This window comes from Chiloscyllium punctatum, chromosome 5 (assembly GCF_047496795.1).
Source record: "Chiloscyllium punctatum isolate Juve2018m chromosome 5, sChiPun1.3, whole genome shotgun sequence".
Lineage (NCBI taxonomy): Eukaryota > Metazoa > Chordata > Chondrichthyes > Orectolobiformes > Hemiscylliidae > Chiloscyllium > Chiloscyllium punctatum.
The window spans coordinates 46,371,804-46,389,044 of NC_092743.1; the positions used below are offsets into that span (position 1 = coordinate 46,371,804).

The 17,241-nt window shown below is 41.4% G+C and overlaps 1 protein-coding gene across 2 annotated transcripts in view; it reads left to right on the top strand.

The window, feature by feature from the left end:
• Positions 1–17,241, top strand: part of rad54b (RAD54 homolog B) — a 209,963-nt gene that overhangs the window by 160,124 nt on the left and 32,598 nt on the right. For both annotated transcript variants that reach the window (XM_072570219.1, XM_072570220.1), the window contains 2 exons: positions 6,211–6,501; positions 16,697–16,881. In XM_072570219.1, coding sequence (XP_072426320.1) covers positions 6,211–6,501; positions 16,697–16,881 — 476 coding nt within the window. The remainder of the gene's footprint in view (positions 1–6,210; positions 6,502–16,696; positions 16,882–17,241) is intronic.

The following is a 17,241-nucleotide window of genomic DNA, read 5'->3' on the forward strand; positions in this document are numbered from 1 at the left end:
TCCGTGATTAAGAAAGCGAATGCAATGTTGTCAATTATCTCAAGAGGGTTGGAATATAAAAGCACCGTTGTGCTACTGAGACTTTATAAAGCTCTGGTTAGGCCCCATTTGGAGTACTGTGTCCAGTTTTGGTCCCCACACCTCAGGAAGGACATACTGGCACTGGAGCGTGTCCAGTGGAGATTCACACGGATGATCCCTGGAATGGTAGGTCTAACATATGAGGAACGGCTGAGGATCCTGGGATTGTAGTCATTGGAGTTTAGAAGATTAAGGGGAGATCTAATAGAAACTTACAAGATAATACATAGCTTGGAGAGGGTGGACGCTAGGAAATTGTTTCCGTTAGGCGAGGAGACTAGGACCCATGAACACAGCCTTAGAATTAGAGGGGGTACAGAAATGCGGAGACACTTCTTCAGCCAGACAGTGGTGGGCCTGTGGAATTCATTGCCGCAGAGTGCAGTGGAGGCTGGGACGCTAAATGTCTTCAAGGCAGAGATTGATAAATTCTTGATGTCACAAGGAATTAAGGGCTACGGGGAGAATGCGGGTAAGTGGAGTTGAAATGCCCATCAGCCATGATTGAATGCGGAGTGGACTCGATGGGCTGAATGGCCTTACTTCTGCTCCTATGTCTTATGGTCTTATATACTGGGGTCTTCAAACAGTTGAAAACTATCACATGTATTTAGCAACAGCAAAAGTAAAGAACAAAACAGAGAAATAAAAGATGGATTGGCTTCTGGGAACAGCTTACCTTTGAGCAGCAGCAGATTTACAGCCAACAAATAATCACTGTGCCCAGCTCACATGTACTGAAGTGGCTGCTAATTAAGTCCTATCTGGCACTGTATTGCTCTATCATGCTAAATATGCTCTTAGCTCTTCAAGTCCATTACATTCCCTCTCTGCCCGTTGCAGTTATGCACAGCTCAGCACAACATGCTTAGATTGTGTGACATATTGTCTGAACCGTAAGGCCAATACTTCCATCTCCCAGTCTCCAGACCGATCCAAGAATTGCACTCTCATCTTCAGCAGACCTATTGTCTGCTCCAAGAATAGGCTATAATTTATCTCTGCTCAGTCTTGGTCAAGGGTTTCTGGATAATGGAGACATTAGCCATAGTTATAGAGGGTAATCCTATTCTCCTACTAGCCATCTTTGTAAGACATCCAACCCTTGTTGGTTTAACGTATTCCTCCATACAGTGTGACATGGAGGACTTGAATAAGGAGGGCCATGAAATACCTCCACATGGGTTTTTGACATAGGGAGCTTATTTTGATAATTGCAGCACAAGTCATGTTGTGCAAGTACAGCAGGAGATTGTAAGTGCTGTATGACTCCTGATACTTATCTCCCTACCCCTCACATCCGGATGGTGAATATTCACAGTTCAAGGTGAGATGAAATCTGATTCATGGCCTTGTGAAGCCTATGGATAAACATAGAGAAAGCGGGAGGAACTCTTCAGGGTATGACAGCAACAGGGGAGTGAGAAATCAAGTTAATGTTTCGAGTTTGGTTTGAGTCTTTTTCAGTTCTTCTGACTAAACTCAACATGTTAATTCTGTTTCTCTCCTCACAGATGCTGCCAGACCTGATGAGTTTCTCCAGAATTCTATATTTGATCAAATTTCCAGCATCCATAGCATTTTGCTTCTAAGAGATCTTGGATTATCTTTGTGAATTGTAGCATGCTGGTGTAACTTTTAAGGTTGCCTATGATTGCTCTTGCTTCACAGAGATGACTGTCTTCAAATTGCAATGAATAAAAAAGCAGTTAATATTTTTTGTGACCAGGATTTGTATCCCACAGGTTTAGGCACTTTTTGCATGCAGGGCAATATGACCACACATGGCTTCGACATGTACTGTAAAAGTTCCTGATTAATGAAATTGCCCTTGAAGGGCCTCATATCAATCGCATAGAACCTGACAGGAGCCCACACAGGAGAAAATGCTTTACCCATTTCTGTTGTGGTAGCTGCCATTTTTCATTTCCTTTGCATATTTGTGATTTGCATGAGTATGGATGGCAATTCAGATTGCACTTGGCTTAGCTTCATAATTAAGGTGGCCCCTTGACATTTCTTGTTGATCCCAACAGTATTGAACTTCCATGTGATACCATGGCTTTCTTTGTAATATGATTTTTTTCTCCCAACATTACTTTTTGAGCTATGGACTACAGCTTAATGATGCCAAACATCATGTTCACCCCCCCCCCCCCCCCCCTTAGCCATAGAATCAAGAAATCTGTAGTATAGAAGAAAGCCATCGAGTCTGTGCTGCCAAAAAATATGCTGCTTACTCGACTTACTTTCGCACACTTCCCCATCGCCTTCAATGCTATAGAAACATAGAAAATAGGAATAGGCCTTTTTATTCCTCAAACCTGCTCTGCCATTCAATGTGATCATGGCAGATAATCAAGCTTAAAACCCTTATCCTGTCCTCTTTCCCCTCCCCATATCCCCTGAAACATTTATCCTCTTCCTTGAAGATATGTAATGTTTTGGCCTCAATCCCTTTCTGTGGTAGTTAATTTCATAGGCTCTTTGGGTGAAGAATTTTTTTTCTTATGTCAGTCCAAATACCTTGAACCTTTATCCTTAAACTGTGACTTCTGGTTCTGGATTCCCCCACCATAGATCCATCCTGCATCTAATCTATTTAGTTCATTTTGAATTTTAAGGGTTTCAATGAGATCCCCCCTCTTTTCTCTAAACTCCAGTGAATGCAATTCTAACTGACTCAACCTGTCTTCATACATTAATTCTGCCATCCCAGTAATCAATTTGGTAAACCATTGTTGCACTCCCTTTATTGCAAGAACATCCTTCCCCAGATCAGGAGACTAAAACTGCTCCCAATATTCCAGGTGTGGCCTCAACAATGTTCTGTATAATTGCAGCATGAAACACTTGTTCCTGTACTCGAATGTGCTTTCTATGAAAGCCAACATGCAGTTTGCCTTCTTTACTGCCTGCTGTACATCTGTGTGCTTATTTTCAGCAACTGGTGCATGAGGACATCTGCCATGCATTCAACCCACTCACTCACTCCACTCAAATCACACAGTAACATCTGCATCCTCCTCGTAGTTCACCCTTCCACCCAGCTTTGTGTTAGCTTCAAATTTTGTGAAATTACATTTACTTCACTTATTTAAATCACTTATGTATTTTGTGAATAGCTGTGGTACAAATACTGATCCTAATGGTACCCCACTAATCACTGCATATAATTAGGAAAAGATCAATTTATTCTTGCCCATTTTTGTTTCCTATCTGCTAACCAATTTTCTATCCATCTCAGTACTCTACCCCAATTCCATGCGCTTTAACTTTACACATTAATCTCTTATAATAGGCCTTTGTCAAAAGCCTTCTGAAAGTCCAAGTAAACCACATTTATTTGCTCCCCTTGATCAACTGTACCAGTTATATCTTCAAAGAATTCCATAGATTTATCAAGCATGATTTCCCTTCTGTAGATCTATGATGGCTGTGTCTGATTCTACTACAGTCTTTTAAGTGCTCTGCTGTATAATTTACTGATAATGGACTTGAGCATCTCCTCCACTACCAACGTCAGACTCACTGGTTTGTAATTCCCTGTTTTCTCTCTACCTCCCTTTTTAAATAGTGGGGTTGCATTAGCTGCCATCCAATCTGTAAGAACTGTTCCAGAATCTAAAGAACCTTGGAAGATGACGACCACCAATGCCTTCACTATTTGTAAGATTAGATTCCCTACAGTTTGGAAACAGGCCCTTAGGCCTAACTAGTCCACACTGATCCTCCGAAGAGTAACCCATTCAGACCCATTCCCCCTAACTAATGCACCTAACTCTACAGGCAATTTAGCATTACCAGTTCACCTAACCTTCACATCTTTGGACTGTGGGAGGAAACCGGAGCACCTGGAGGAAACCCACACTGACACAGGGAGAATGTGTAAACTTCACACAGACAGTCGCCCAAGGCTGGAATCAAACCTGAGTCCCTGGCGCTGTGAGGCAGCAGTGCTAACCACTGAGCCACCATGCTGCCCCCAGAGCCATTTTCTTAAGTACTCTGAGATGTAGATTATCGGCCTTCAATCCCATTAATTTCTCTAACACATGTCCCTACTAATACAGATTTGCTTCAGCTCCTCCATCTTCTTTAAGAATGTGTTCCTTACCATTTCTGGTACAATATTCACATCCTCCCCTGTGAAAGTTTCGTTCATGAGCCATTTCTTTGTTCCCCATTATAAATTCCCCCATTTCTGACCAATCTTTTTCTCTTTACATACCTATTGAAACTTTTACAATCATTTGTTCCCCACAAGCTTATCTCAGACTCTCTTTTCTTTCCCGCTTCTTAATCAATCTCTTGGTCCTTCTTCACTGTTTTCTAAATGGTTTGCAATCCTCAGCTCTATTTTTTTTTCTTGTCAATTTGTATGTCTTTTTTTTTGTATCTAATACTATCTCTACCTCCCCTGTAAACCATGGTTTGGGCCAGACAATTTTTGTAGTTCACTCTTTCACTCTTTGAGTCTTTCTCATTAACTATCTATTGTCATTTCTTAAACATGTAACATTTCCCAATCCATTGTAGCCAACTGGTGTCTCATAGAACTGTAGTTTCCCTTATTAAGATCTAGGATCTTAGTCTCAGAATCAACCACCTCACTCTCCATTTTGATGAGAATTATTGCAGCATCTTTTCACTTGTGAATCCCACAGCCTTCAGGACTCCATATTGAGTTCAATAATTTTAGGGTCTGAACACTTCTCCCCTCACCCCATACTCTAGGCACTGTCATTATATGGGCTGCTTTCACCACAGCCAACCTATTTTCAACCACCAAAGGTTGTCATTAGCAGCTTTTCTTTCTCCCTGGCTGACAATTATCCATTTTTTTTGTTGCCCCACTTTTGTAATCGCTTTCAGCTCCATCTCCACCAACTGTTTACATCCTTGCCCCTGATCCAGTGCTCGGGTTTCCTCTAAATTGCCCATAGTGTTCAGGGACGTGCAGGCTAAGTGGATTAGCCATGGGAAAATGCAGGGATGCTGTTTGAAGAGTCGGATGTGAACTCAATGGGCCAAATGGCCTACTTACACACTGTTGGAATTCTATGAACTTTACTGTTTTATTTTTCTGTCTCCATATTCTGCGTTTGGTTCGTTAATTTTCTATGTTTTAAAATGGTGCCACAGAGTGGCAATACTAAACAACACTTTTTACTATATTTGTAATAAATACACATGACAATAAATAAATAAACCAAATAAATCAGGTAAGATTAGATAATAATCGAATGCTAATACACTTAAATGGATGCAAATAAGCTTCCTGCTACTCACGATTCAGATTCACATTTTGCTATTCAATGTTAGAACTAGGCTTAAAATGAGAATTAGACTTTCTCTTCGCAACATTAGGAATTTCATTTCTGCCAATTTCACCCTATTTTTCCAATTCACCTGATCATTCCAGTATCAGAGGATGAGAAAATTCAGCACGATTTGTCAAAACCTTTCATCTTGCACTCATCAGGACAATTTACAAGAAATACCAAAGCACAGGGAGGACAGGAGAGTACTAATTGGTTGGCAAGTGCAACTCTGGTGGAGAATGCACAAGTTAATTTGGCTGCCAGTTAACTGCCAAGATCTGTTGAAATGTTTTGTACAGCAGGAAAAGTAATTAGAAGGAACATTGTCTTCATATACAGTTCATGATTTTAGTATGCAACCATGCACAGGCGCCTGGTCCTTCCTTATTGACACCCAAATATACCTCTCAAGCAGTTGCTTTCAGACTAGCTTTGGTAGGCAGTCTGCACAGGCCAGTTGCTTTTACTTTTCATTAGGAGAAAGAAGGAACATTGTAAATGAAGCACAAACTTTCAATTGTCAAATTTTCAACTGATGCAATTAAATCTGTTTGTGTTAAGTTGGCTTCCAAATTGACTGTTTAAGAACGTCACAAAACGTTTTTTTTAAAAGACATTTTCAGCAACCTAACAAGTTTAACATTGACTGCTGTTCAGATTTTTTGTTAAAACCACATATAGTTAGGTCTGAAAAGCTGAAGAATAAACAATGCAGTCTTGTTTAAAAGCCACCAATTCCAGAATTCTTCCCTCTGCATTTGAACATTCCAGCTTTTGCTGTTTTGCCATTTCGTTTTGTTTGTAGGATGAAAAGCAATTGGGTGAAGAGAGAGCAACTGAGCTCTGCCGATTAACTGGGTTCTTTATACTTCGACGGACACAGGACATCATTAACAATTACCTCCCTCCGAAGACTGAATGGATTGTCTTCTGCCGTCCAGCTGTATTGCAGCTTGAACTTTATCACAAACTGCTGGCATCCCATGCAGTGAAATCTTGCCTACAGGGAAGTTTGGAGAACAGCTCCCACTTAATATGCATAGGGTTACTGAAAAAACTCTGTAATCATCCTACACTCTTCTTTCAATCAATTAAGGTATGTGTTTGAAATCCTGCCTAGCAGAAAAATAGTGAGTATGTGTGAATTGTTTATTTGTAAGTAAATCATGTATGCTGTTACACATAAATAATTTCCTTATCCAAGAACATTTTTGAACAGCACTGTACAAAAACAACTGCAACCAATGTGATCTAAAAGTGAAAATGTCAGGGGAGAGCTGCCATTTTAATGCTGCAGTGTGTCAGAAAATATATATTTTAATTTTTTTAATATATTTATGTTTGTGTACAATTTTAATGCTATGTTTATTAACCAAGCAAAAAGTATTATGAAGAAAGAAATTTCAATGATGTGAAATGCAGATTTAATTTCTCCTGCTCTCTTCCCCAAAGCATCCATGATATATTAAGGAGGCATAAAGTAGAAACTAGGCATTAGGTATACAAGAGAAGGTAACCAGTTCTGAAGGGCAATGGCGGGGGCATGCAGCACACTGCCAATTTTTTTTATAAGGCAGAGGAACAGAGGGGAAAAAGCATGATTTTTAATTATATTAAAATATGTATGCCTAGCAAGAATCCTGTACTATTGAATAGAGGTTAGCTAGAAGTAGGATTTAAAAGAGAATTCGGTGTTCTCTGCTCACCAAAAGTCATCCTTGAAATGTGATACTTACATATTTTTTGCTTATGTCTATTAGAGATCAAGATTGTGAACTGTATTTGACCTCTGCCCTGAAGTGCTTGTTCTGGCTTAGTTATTGGGAGAAACTGCACATAGTGAAGGTCAGAGCTTAAGTAAATAAAATGCACAATTTCAGAGTTTGGTATGACATAACGCTCTTAAATGTGTGCTGACATAGACACATTGTTCATGTCTCTTTTCTAGAGGAGAACCCATTTAATCACATTTTTCATTTCATTTTTTTGTATGTACTCAAGGAAGCACTGTAATTTGAATAGCAAAGTGCAGTTGCAGAGCATTCGCCTAGAGAGATTATATATTTTCAAACAAACCCTTGCTATTAAAGTTGAACATTTGGTCCATTGGGCTACTTAGTGTTTTCCTTCCATTTCTTGTAGTTACATTTGGAATTCTGCTGGGATTTTGGTGCTTTTTTTTCTAAAGTATACCGTAAATCATTACCATATAAAGACATCTGTCCTTAAAACACAATTTCGTAAGAGAGTCGCAGAGCCCGTGGCCTAAACAATGCATGCATTCAGAACCTCATTCACTAATCAGAGTTATTTTAAACTTTGGGAAATCCTAACTGAGTATGTTCCATCAAAATGGCTGAACTCTGCAAATTGCTTCTTTTGCATGCCTTTTTTTACACACAACCCACATTAGGAATGATTGTGTTTCTCTAACTTAAATCAGAGTTACAAGATTCCTCACCTTCACACCATCTAACACTCTTGGACACTTGCAGAGACTTATTATTTGACACCATACTCACCAGTTCATAGAGTCATAGAGAGTTGTATGATCTTTTTGATCTCTCTGTCTATAAATTCTGTGACTGTATGCTCTTCTCTCTGAAGGGGCTGTACTCTGAAAGCTTGTGATTTCAAATAAACCTGTTGTAATATAACCTGGTGTTGTATAACTTCTCACAATGTGGAATGGAGAAACCTAGGTTGAGGGAACGGAAAGGCACATCAGAAATACTAGTATGGAAGATCGCGTTTTCTGAACATTGAATTGAATTGAATTGAATTGAATTGAATTTATTGTCACGTGTATCGAGGCACAGTGAAAAGCTTTGTCTTGCGAGCAGTACAGGCAGCTCACGTAGTTAGGTAGTATAGATAGTAAATAATAGGTAAACACAGCAAAAACAAAAACACAGGTACAGGTGAATGTTAAGAGTTTGAGAGTTCATTCCGTATTCTAACAATAGCAGGGTAGAAACTGTTTGGAATCCGGCTGGTGCATGTGTTCAGGCTTCTGTACCGTCTTCCCGATGGTAGAGGTTATCGAAAAACATTGCCAGGGATGGATCTTTGAGAATGCTTGCTGCCCTTCCTTGACAGTAGGCCTAGTAGATGGATTCCATAAATGGGAGGTTGGCTTTTGTGATTGTCCAGGCTGAGTTCACCACTCTGTAACAGTCTCTGATCTTGAATGGTATAGTTGCCATACCAGGTGGTGATATATCCAGACAGAATTCTCTCAATGGCACACCTATAAAAGTTGGCAAGGGTATTCGCCATCATGTCAAATTTCCTCAGCTGCCTGAAGAAGAGACACTGTTGGGCCTTTGTAACCAGTGCGTCCATAAGAAGAGTCCAAGGCACCTTGTTGTGGATGATATCCCCAGGAGCTTGACACTTTTGGGGGGGGGGGGGGGGGGGCCATGAGTAACATCCTACCAAAAGTCAATAATGAGTTTCATGCTTTTGCCGCCTTTGAAAGACAGGTTGTTCTCAGTGCACCATTTTTCCAGGTCTTCCACCTCCTGGCTGTAGTCTGTTTTGTTGCCATCTGACATTCGACCATCTAAGATGGTGTCAGCAACGTACTTGTAAATTGCATTAGTCTGGTATTTAGCAACGCAGTCATGGGTAGACAGTGAGTACAGTAAGGGGTTGAATATGCACCCCTGGAGGGTTCCAGTGTTGAGTGTTAGTGAGGATGAAATATTATCCTCAATCTTCACTGATTGCGGCCTGTGGGTCAGGAAACTGAGGACCCAGTTGAGGAGTGTGAGACTCCGAGATCACTAAGTTTAGTAATCAGTCTCAAGGGGATAATAATGTTGAAGGCTGAACTGTAGCCAATGAGTAGGATTCTTATGTAGCTGTTCTTGGTGTCAAGATGTTCTAGGGAGGAGTGAAGGGCAAGTGATATGGTATCTGACATGGATCTGTTGGTCCAATAGGCAAATTGGAGTAGGTCAAGAGTAGTGGGGATGCTGGAAGTGACTAATGCCTTTCAAAGCACTTCATGACCACCAAACTTAGGGCCACTGGGCGGTAGTCATTGAGACATGCTGCACGATCCTTCTTAGGCACAGGGATGATGTTGGCCCTCTTGAAGCAGGCAGGGACAGGTTGAAGATGTCCGAGGACACCTCTGCCAGTTGATCTGTGCATGCTCTGAATATACGGCTTGGTACTCCATGTGGTCCCATCGCTTTCTAGATTACTTACAATGTGGAAACAGGCCTTTCGGCCCAACGAGTCCACACCGACCCGCCGAAGCACAACCCACCCAGACCCATTCCCCTACATTTACTGCTTCACCTAACACTACGGGCAATTTAGCATGGCCAATTCACCTAACTGCACACTTTTGGACTGTGGGAAGGAAACCCACGCAGACACGGGGAAAATGTGCAAACTCCAGACAGAGAGTCACCTGAGGCGGGAATTGAACCCGGGTCTCTGGCGCTGCGAGGCAGCAGTGCTAACCACTGTGCCGCCCTTGGGAATCACAGGAAGGAAAACTGATCTGACCTCTGATGCATTGACTATTAGGATAGGTTCTTCAGGACTTGTCAGAATAGGTGTCATCTCTCCGCTGAAATTCTGCTTAAAGTGAGTATAGAAGGCGTTGAGACGATCTGGGAGGAATATGTCATTGTCTGCTATCTTGCACTGTCTCTTTTTAGAACCTGTGATGTCATTCAGTCTTTGCCATACTCGCTGGGTGTCTGTCTAGGTCTCTAGTTTGGATCGGTATTGGTCCTTGGCGGTCTTAATGGCTCTCCGAAGGTCATACTTGGATTCCTTATATTTGAGTGGGTCTCCTGATCTGAAGGTTTCACGCCTGGTTTTTAGCAGGTTCTGTATGTCCTGATTCATCCAGGGTTTCCTGTTGGAGTACACCCGGATTGATTTCCCCGGTATGCAGTCCTCCACACACTTGCCAATAAAGTCTGTGACGGTGGTGGTGTACTGATTCAAGGTACCTGCGGACTGTTTGAACGTGGCCCAATTAGCCGATTCCAGACAGCACCGGAGTTGATCCTCTACCTCCTCCGACCAGCACTGGACCTGTATCCACGAGGGGGTCTCCTGCTTGAGCTTTTGCCGGTAAGCAGGAATAAGAAACACGGCATTGTGATCGGAGTTCCTGAATTGAGGGCAGGGGATGGAGTGGTCGGCATCCTTCACAGTGGTGTAACAGTGGTCTAAAATGTTCAGGTCCCTGATGGGGCAGGTAGATTGGCTTGATTGAAGTTGCCAGTTACAATAAACAGGGCCTCGTGGTGTTCTGTCTCCAGGGTGTTCATGGTGGAGTACAGCACATCCAGAGCTTCCTCAACCTTTGCTTGTGGTGCTATGTACACAGCAGCTGTAAATTCTCGTGGTAGATAGAAGGGACGGCATTTGATGTTGAGGAATTCAAACTTTGGGGAGCAATGGCTGCCCAGGTTTGCAATGCCTGTGCACCACAAGTTGTTGATGAAAAAGCAAACCCCTCCACCCTTTGTCTTACCCGAGGATGCCGTACAGTCCATACGATGGATAGAAAAATGATTTGCCTGAAGTTCGCAGTCAGAAATGGATGGGTTGAGCCAGGTTTCCGTGAAGCAGAGTGCACAGCAGTGCTGCAGTTCACGCTGGAAGCTGAGCTGTGATCTGCACTCATCCGTCTTGTTCTCCAGAGATTGTACATTTGATAGGAATAAGCTTGGAAGGGGGGTCTTGACACATGCAATGGCGACTGAGGAAATGAAGGAATGGAATAGAGTCCTTATTTATTTTCCTGATATATATTGCAGTTTACCCTGCTGTTTGTCAAATGGTGTACTTTTGTGTTTTAGCAAATTTCAATAATGTGATTTTTATGGCCAACTCCAACCTCAAAAATGAAAGTGAATTCAGCATTTTTTAATCATTCATGGGATATGGGCACATTGGTAAGGTCAGCATTTGGTGCCAAATCTGTTTTGGTCCTGAGATGGTGGTCAGTCATTGTAGTCTGTGTAGTGAAGATACTGTTAAGTAATAAGTTCCAAAATTTTGACCTTGCGGCTATAATGAAGCAGCAATATATTTCCAAATCAGCATGGTGTGAATCCTGGGGGTGCTTCCAAGTGATGATCTCTTTAGTGTTTTTGTTTTTCTGGACAATAGCTTTTGAGACTTGCAAGGTTTCCCAGAACATTTAGTAAGTTGCTACTTGGTCATACAGTGCCGAAGAGGCCCTTTAGCCCATCAGGTCTGAGCTGACTTATCAGCACTTTGCCCATAGCCTTGAATGTTCTGACGGTCCTGTCAACCTTGTTCATGCCCCTCATAATCTTATACACCTCATTCTGGTCCCATTCTCGGTTTACTGTGCTCTGAAGAAAACAATATGAGTTGGTGCAGCCTCTCTTCATGGTTGAACTGCTCCAACCCAGGCAACATCCTGGTGAATCTCATCTGTACCCCTCCAGTGCAATCACATCCTTTCTAGTGTGGTGTCCAGAACTACACACAGTACTCCAGCTGTGGCCCAGCTAAAGTTTTATACAGCTCCAACAACCTCCATGTTCTTATTACTTTTAGATTGTCCCACTACTACCACATTGAATGGGTTCAGGCACTGAGGGTTAAGATGATGGATGGGGACTGCAGTCAAATAGGCAACCTCATCCTAAATAGTGTTGAACTTCCTGCATGTTGTTAAAATTGCATTCATCTGGGCAAAGGGAGAGTATTTTGTGTGGTTCATGGTAAAGTACAAGAGACAATAAATCATCATTCATTCCTGGAGTTCAAACTGGATAAATGCGAAGTGATGCATTTTGAAAGGTTGAACTTGAATGCTGAATATAGGATTAAACGCAAAATTCTTGGCAGTATGGAGGAACAGAGGGATCTTGGTGATCAAGTGCATAGATCCCTCAAAGTTGCCACCCAAGTGAATAGGATTTTTAAGAAAGCTTATGGTGTTTTGGCTTTCATTAACAGGGGATCGAGTTTAAGAGCCGTGAGGTTTTGCTGCAACTTTACAAGACCCTGGTCAGACCAAACTTGGAATAATGTGTCCAGTTCTGGTTGCCCTATTATAGGAAAGATAGGGGGGCTTTAGAGAGGGTGCAAAGAAGGTTTACCAGGATGCTGCCTGGACTTGGAGGGCTTGTCTTATGAAGAGTGGTTGACTAAGCTCGGGCTTTTCTTTCTGGAGAAAAGGAGGAAGAGAGGTGACCTGATCGAGGTATACAAGGTAATGAGAGCCATGGTCAATAGCCAGAGACTTTTTTCCCAGGGCAGGATTGACTGGCACGAGGGGTCATTGTTTTAAGATATTAGGAGGAAGGTATAGAGAAAACGTCAGAGCTAGGTTCTTTACGCAGAGAGTTGTGAATGCATGGAATGTGTTGCCAGTGGTGGTGGAAGCAGAGTCATTAGGGACATTTAAGTGACTGCTTGACATGCACATGAACAGCAGTGAATTGAGAGGTGTGTAGGTTAGGTATTTTATTTTAGATTGACACAACATCGTGGGCCGAAAGGACTGTTCTGTGCTATATTTTTCTATGTCAGTGTTGTATTCAAATTATCATGTATGTTTGTTCGTTTTCTTTAGAAGTTAAGGATATGGGGTTGGTCATTTAGAACTTAGATGAGAAGACAACAAGTGAGTGGTGAGTTTGTGGAAAACTTGACCACAGAAAGTGGTTGCGGCTAAAACATTGAATGTTTTCAAGAAGGAGTTAGATATAGTTCTTGGGGCTATAGGGATGAAAGGGTATGAGGAAAAAGTGGGAACTATACTGAGTTGGATGATCAACTATGATCATGTTGAATGGCCTACAACTGTTCCTATTTTCTACGTTTCTGTGTTGCAATGCTCCTCACATGAGTGCAGCTTCAACAATACTCAAGAAGCTTGACACCGTCCAGGACAAAGCAGCCCACTTGAATGCACTCCAACACATTCAGTCCCTCCACCATCAACACTCAGTAGCAGCAGTGTGTACCCATCTACCAGATACCTTGCAGAAATTCACCAAGGCTTCTTATACAGCACCTTCCAAACTCATAGTCACAACCATCTAGAAGGACAAGGACAACAAATACATGGGAATGAACACCCCCACCTTCAAAATTCTGCCCTCCCCCCAAGCTACCCACCATTCTGGCTTAGAAATATATTGCTTTTCTTCAGTGTTCCTAAGTCGAGATCCTGGAGCTCTCTCCCTAACAGCATTATACCTATAGCAAATGGACTACAAAGTCCGCTCATCCATTTTCTTAAAGGCAGTTAGAGATGGCCAATAAATGTTGATCCAGCCAGTGACACCCATATTTTAGGAATGAATAAAACAAAACATGTACACTGTCAGTGTATTGCTGACAAAAGAACAAAGTTTATTACTCAAAAGCAATTACAATTTGATAATTTGAATGAATGATGATGATTTATTGCCACTTGTACTCCACAGTTAACAACATGGTAAAATACAGTAAAAAGCTTCAACTGTTGCCATAATCCAATTCCATTTGAATACCTTAAGAATAAAAAGGCAAAGCTGAAACTGTCTCTACTGTGAATCCGGAGACCTGTGCCCTCCGACCAATGACACCAGCGCCACCACCTGCGCAGGACCCGTCAGCATCAGAGTTACCACTATTCAGACACCACCTCTTCATCACTGGGCCCACCCAGCCAATGGGCTGCCGATGCCAGGTCCCATGCAACCTGAGTCCCCAACTCCGCTGTTGCTGCCACCTCATCAATAACCAGGAGACCCTGGCTCTGGTCCTAACACAACCAAGAACTGCCACCACCAGGATTTTCTGCTCTGGGCCTACCACAACCAGGGGTTTGTGGCTCTGCTGCTGCCGCCGCCGCCTCACTGATGCCTGGAGTTCCTACTCCTGGCATGCCACACCATGGCTGCTTCAGCCCTGCCTCACCAAAGACTGGAATCCCTGATCTGGGCCGACTACAATCAAGAATCCCTAGCTCCACTAAAGCAGTTGTGCTGAAGCTGCCACCTCGCCCATGCCTTGAGTCCTCGCTCTTGGCATACCACACTGCTGCCACTCGCCAACGCCTGGAATCCCTGCTCCGGTCCCACTACAACTAGGAGTCCCGCCTTGCCAAGAATCCTACTCTGGCCCCTCTCCTCTTTGGAGTTGTCCCCTCCTCCACCACCAAAGGGAAGAAAACGAAGTAAAAGACAAAAAGAGTCAGAAAAGAAGTGAAGTGGCTGCCATGCTGGTGCCATCATCTTGGTAATTGGTAATTATTTGGTAATTCACGTTGCTAAATAATAAAAAAAGTACGATAAACCATCATTGCAACTTTAATTCATTGCTTTTTGTTTGCAAACCAACACCAAGTTAGTATTAGTTGCATTTTATACTTTTGGTTTTCTTTTACATTACATACTTGATTTTTTGCAATAAGTATCCTATAAGGCACCTATCAAATGCTATCTAAAGATCATGTAAATCACAGTGACTGCATTCCTTTATTTATCTGTTTGGACATAGGTTCTGTGAACCATTGGTAAAACATGGCTTATCCTCAAAACAAATATCCATTGGTTGCTTCTCACTATCAGTGCATCTTTAAGTGCTCATTAACTTTTGTCTCAAATGATGATTTTTCAGAATTTCCCAGAGGAAAAAACAAGCATGGAAAAACTGGGTTAAATGGGTTAACTTTTCTGCTGGAGTCTCCTATTGTTCATAAGTAGAATTGAACTACCCTTTGTATTGTTGCATAATCTTAGGTGACAGAATAGATAATACAGTTGATTTCGATGCTATTGGCTAAAGGAGATGAAATCAGCTGTTTAAATTCCCATAAAATCCTGTCACTTTTGTTGTAATGTACGTGTGTCAGCATCAAATACAATATCCTTATAATGGCACTAACTGCAGCCTCATAAAGTTCAATTTCGTATCAAAAACTACACTGTCAAGTTAGGAGCAGAATTTGTTAATGCTATTGACATTTACTCCTCCATGCTTTAACAGCTGGAATGTTATTTAAAAGGAACAGCTTCATAATGCCAGTTGCTTGGTTGTGCAGACCTTGAATATTGCTGAAAAAAGTTTTTTTTTTTGCTGAAGCTTTTTGATTTACATTCATCAGGCCAATGCAAAAGTGCCAAATTTCAAAAAAAATCACAGCAGTTTATATATGGGAAAACTGTGCTGATTAGTTGCCAAGTTGACTCTGATTAACCACAGCATTGTCATGGGGAAAGCAACTAGGGACTATGAGTCCCCAAACTCCAAGTGATACAAAAATGAAGACACAAATGTTAAACATATTCCTTTTTCTTTTAAGCAGAGAATGTGTTCCTGCTTATGAATGAATGTTGTTTTGAGCACCCATGAATGAGCTTATGATACAGTGGTATGTCCCTACCTCTGGACCAGAAGGTTCTAACAATAAGGGGTAGGCCTTTTAGGACATACATGAAGAGAGATTTCTTCACATAGGAGGTGGTGATCCTGTGGAATTCTCTGGCATAGAAACTCGAAGCCAAAACATTGAAGATTTTCAAGTAAGATATCGATATGGTTCTTATAACTAAAGGGATCAAAAGATATAAGGTGAAAGCAGGAATACGGTACTGAATTGTATAATCAACCATGATCCTACTGATGAATGGAGCAGGGTTGAAGGGCCTACATCTGCTCCTGTATTCTATGTTTCAGGTATGAGTCCTACCTACCAGAGGTGTGACATATCTGAACAGATTGATTGAAAATAACTAAGCAAGCCACACTATAAGCTTGACTAATTTACCTTAACTTGGTTATTAGTGTAACTGTTAAATTGCTCAGGCTTGTTCACCCTCCCAATCAGGAAAGGCCATATTTTTCTACCTGAAAAGTATCCCTTCTGCTTCAAATTATTCTGGAATGGCAAAGTTTTATAAGAAAATGAACAACAGATTAAGCAAGATGTTTCATGCTGTAATATGCAGTGGCTACATTAGTGGTATTTTTGACTAACTATGAGGCCATCAGTCCAAAAAGATTGTGTCTCCCACAGAGTTGAATAACATTGTGCATCAGTTTTAGTACTGGTATGATGACAGGCTGTAAGTGAGAACAATTAGTTGATTGTATCAAACGACATCAGCATTATCCTTTAGTTATTAATAAAAGGCAGATATTCAACCAGCTTGCACAAGCAAACCGTAAAGCAGAAACTTACAACTTGGAGCAGACACTTACTGTGAAATTAATGAAAATTGACTTTGGTATACACTTTGTGTTATAAATGGAGGTAGTTTATTTTCTGTCTCTTCCCTTAGGGAAAGGAAAATCTCTGCAAGACAACTGATTTTGACCATCAATTCGAAAGCAGCCCTTATGATGATCTGACCGGGATATTTCCAATAAATTATGAACCATCTGCATTCACTGCAAAGGATTCAGGGAAACTACAAGTATTGATAGATCTTTTGGCAAACATTCATGAACAGAATTCGGCTGAAAGGTAGGGAAAGGCTTCAACATTTGAATTGTACAACATTTCAGTTGTACGGAACCGAACAGCACTGCTATTTTTTAAGAACAGGTCTATTTTCCTTTTCTCCTTGATTTAAAAACTTCAAAAGATTATCTCCTAACATCATTGCTTTGATAATATTTCATAACTTGCCAGAGAATGAAAATAACTTGATTATCTGACTGTTTGTTAATATATAATGGAATTTTACAGCACAGGAGTAAGCCATTCAACTTATTGTGCCTGTGCCAGATCCCTGAAATAATTTTATTTTCATTCTGTAATGAGATAGAATTTCCATGGAGTTTCCCTGACCACCCATTGTAACTTTTACGCATGATAAATGGA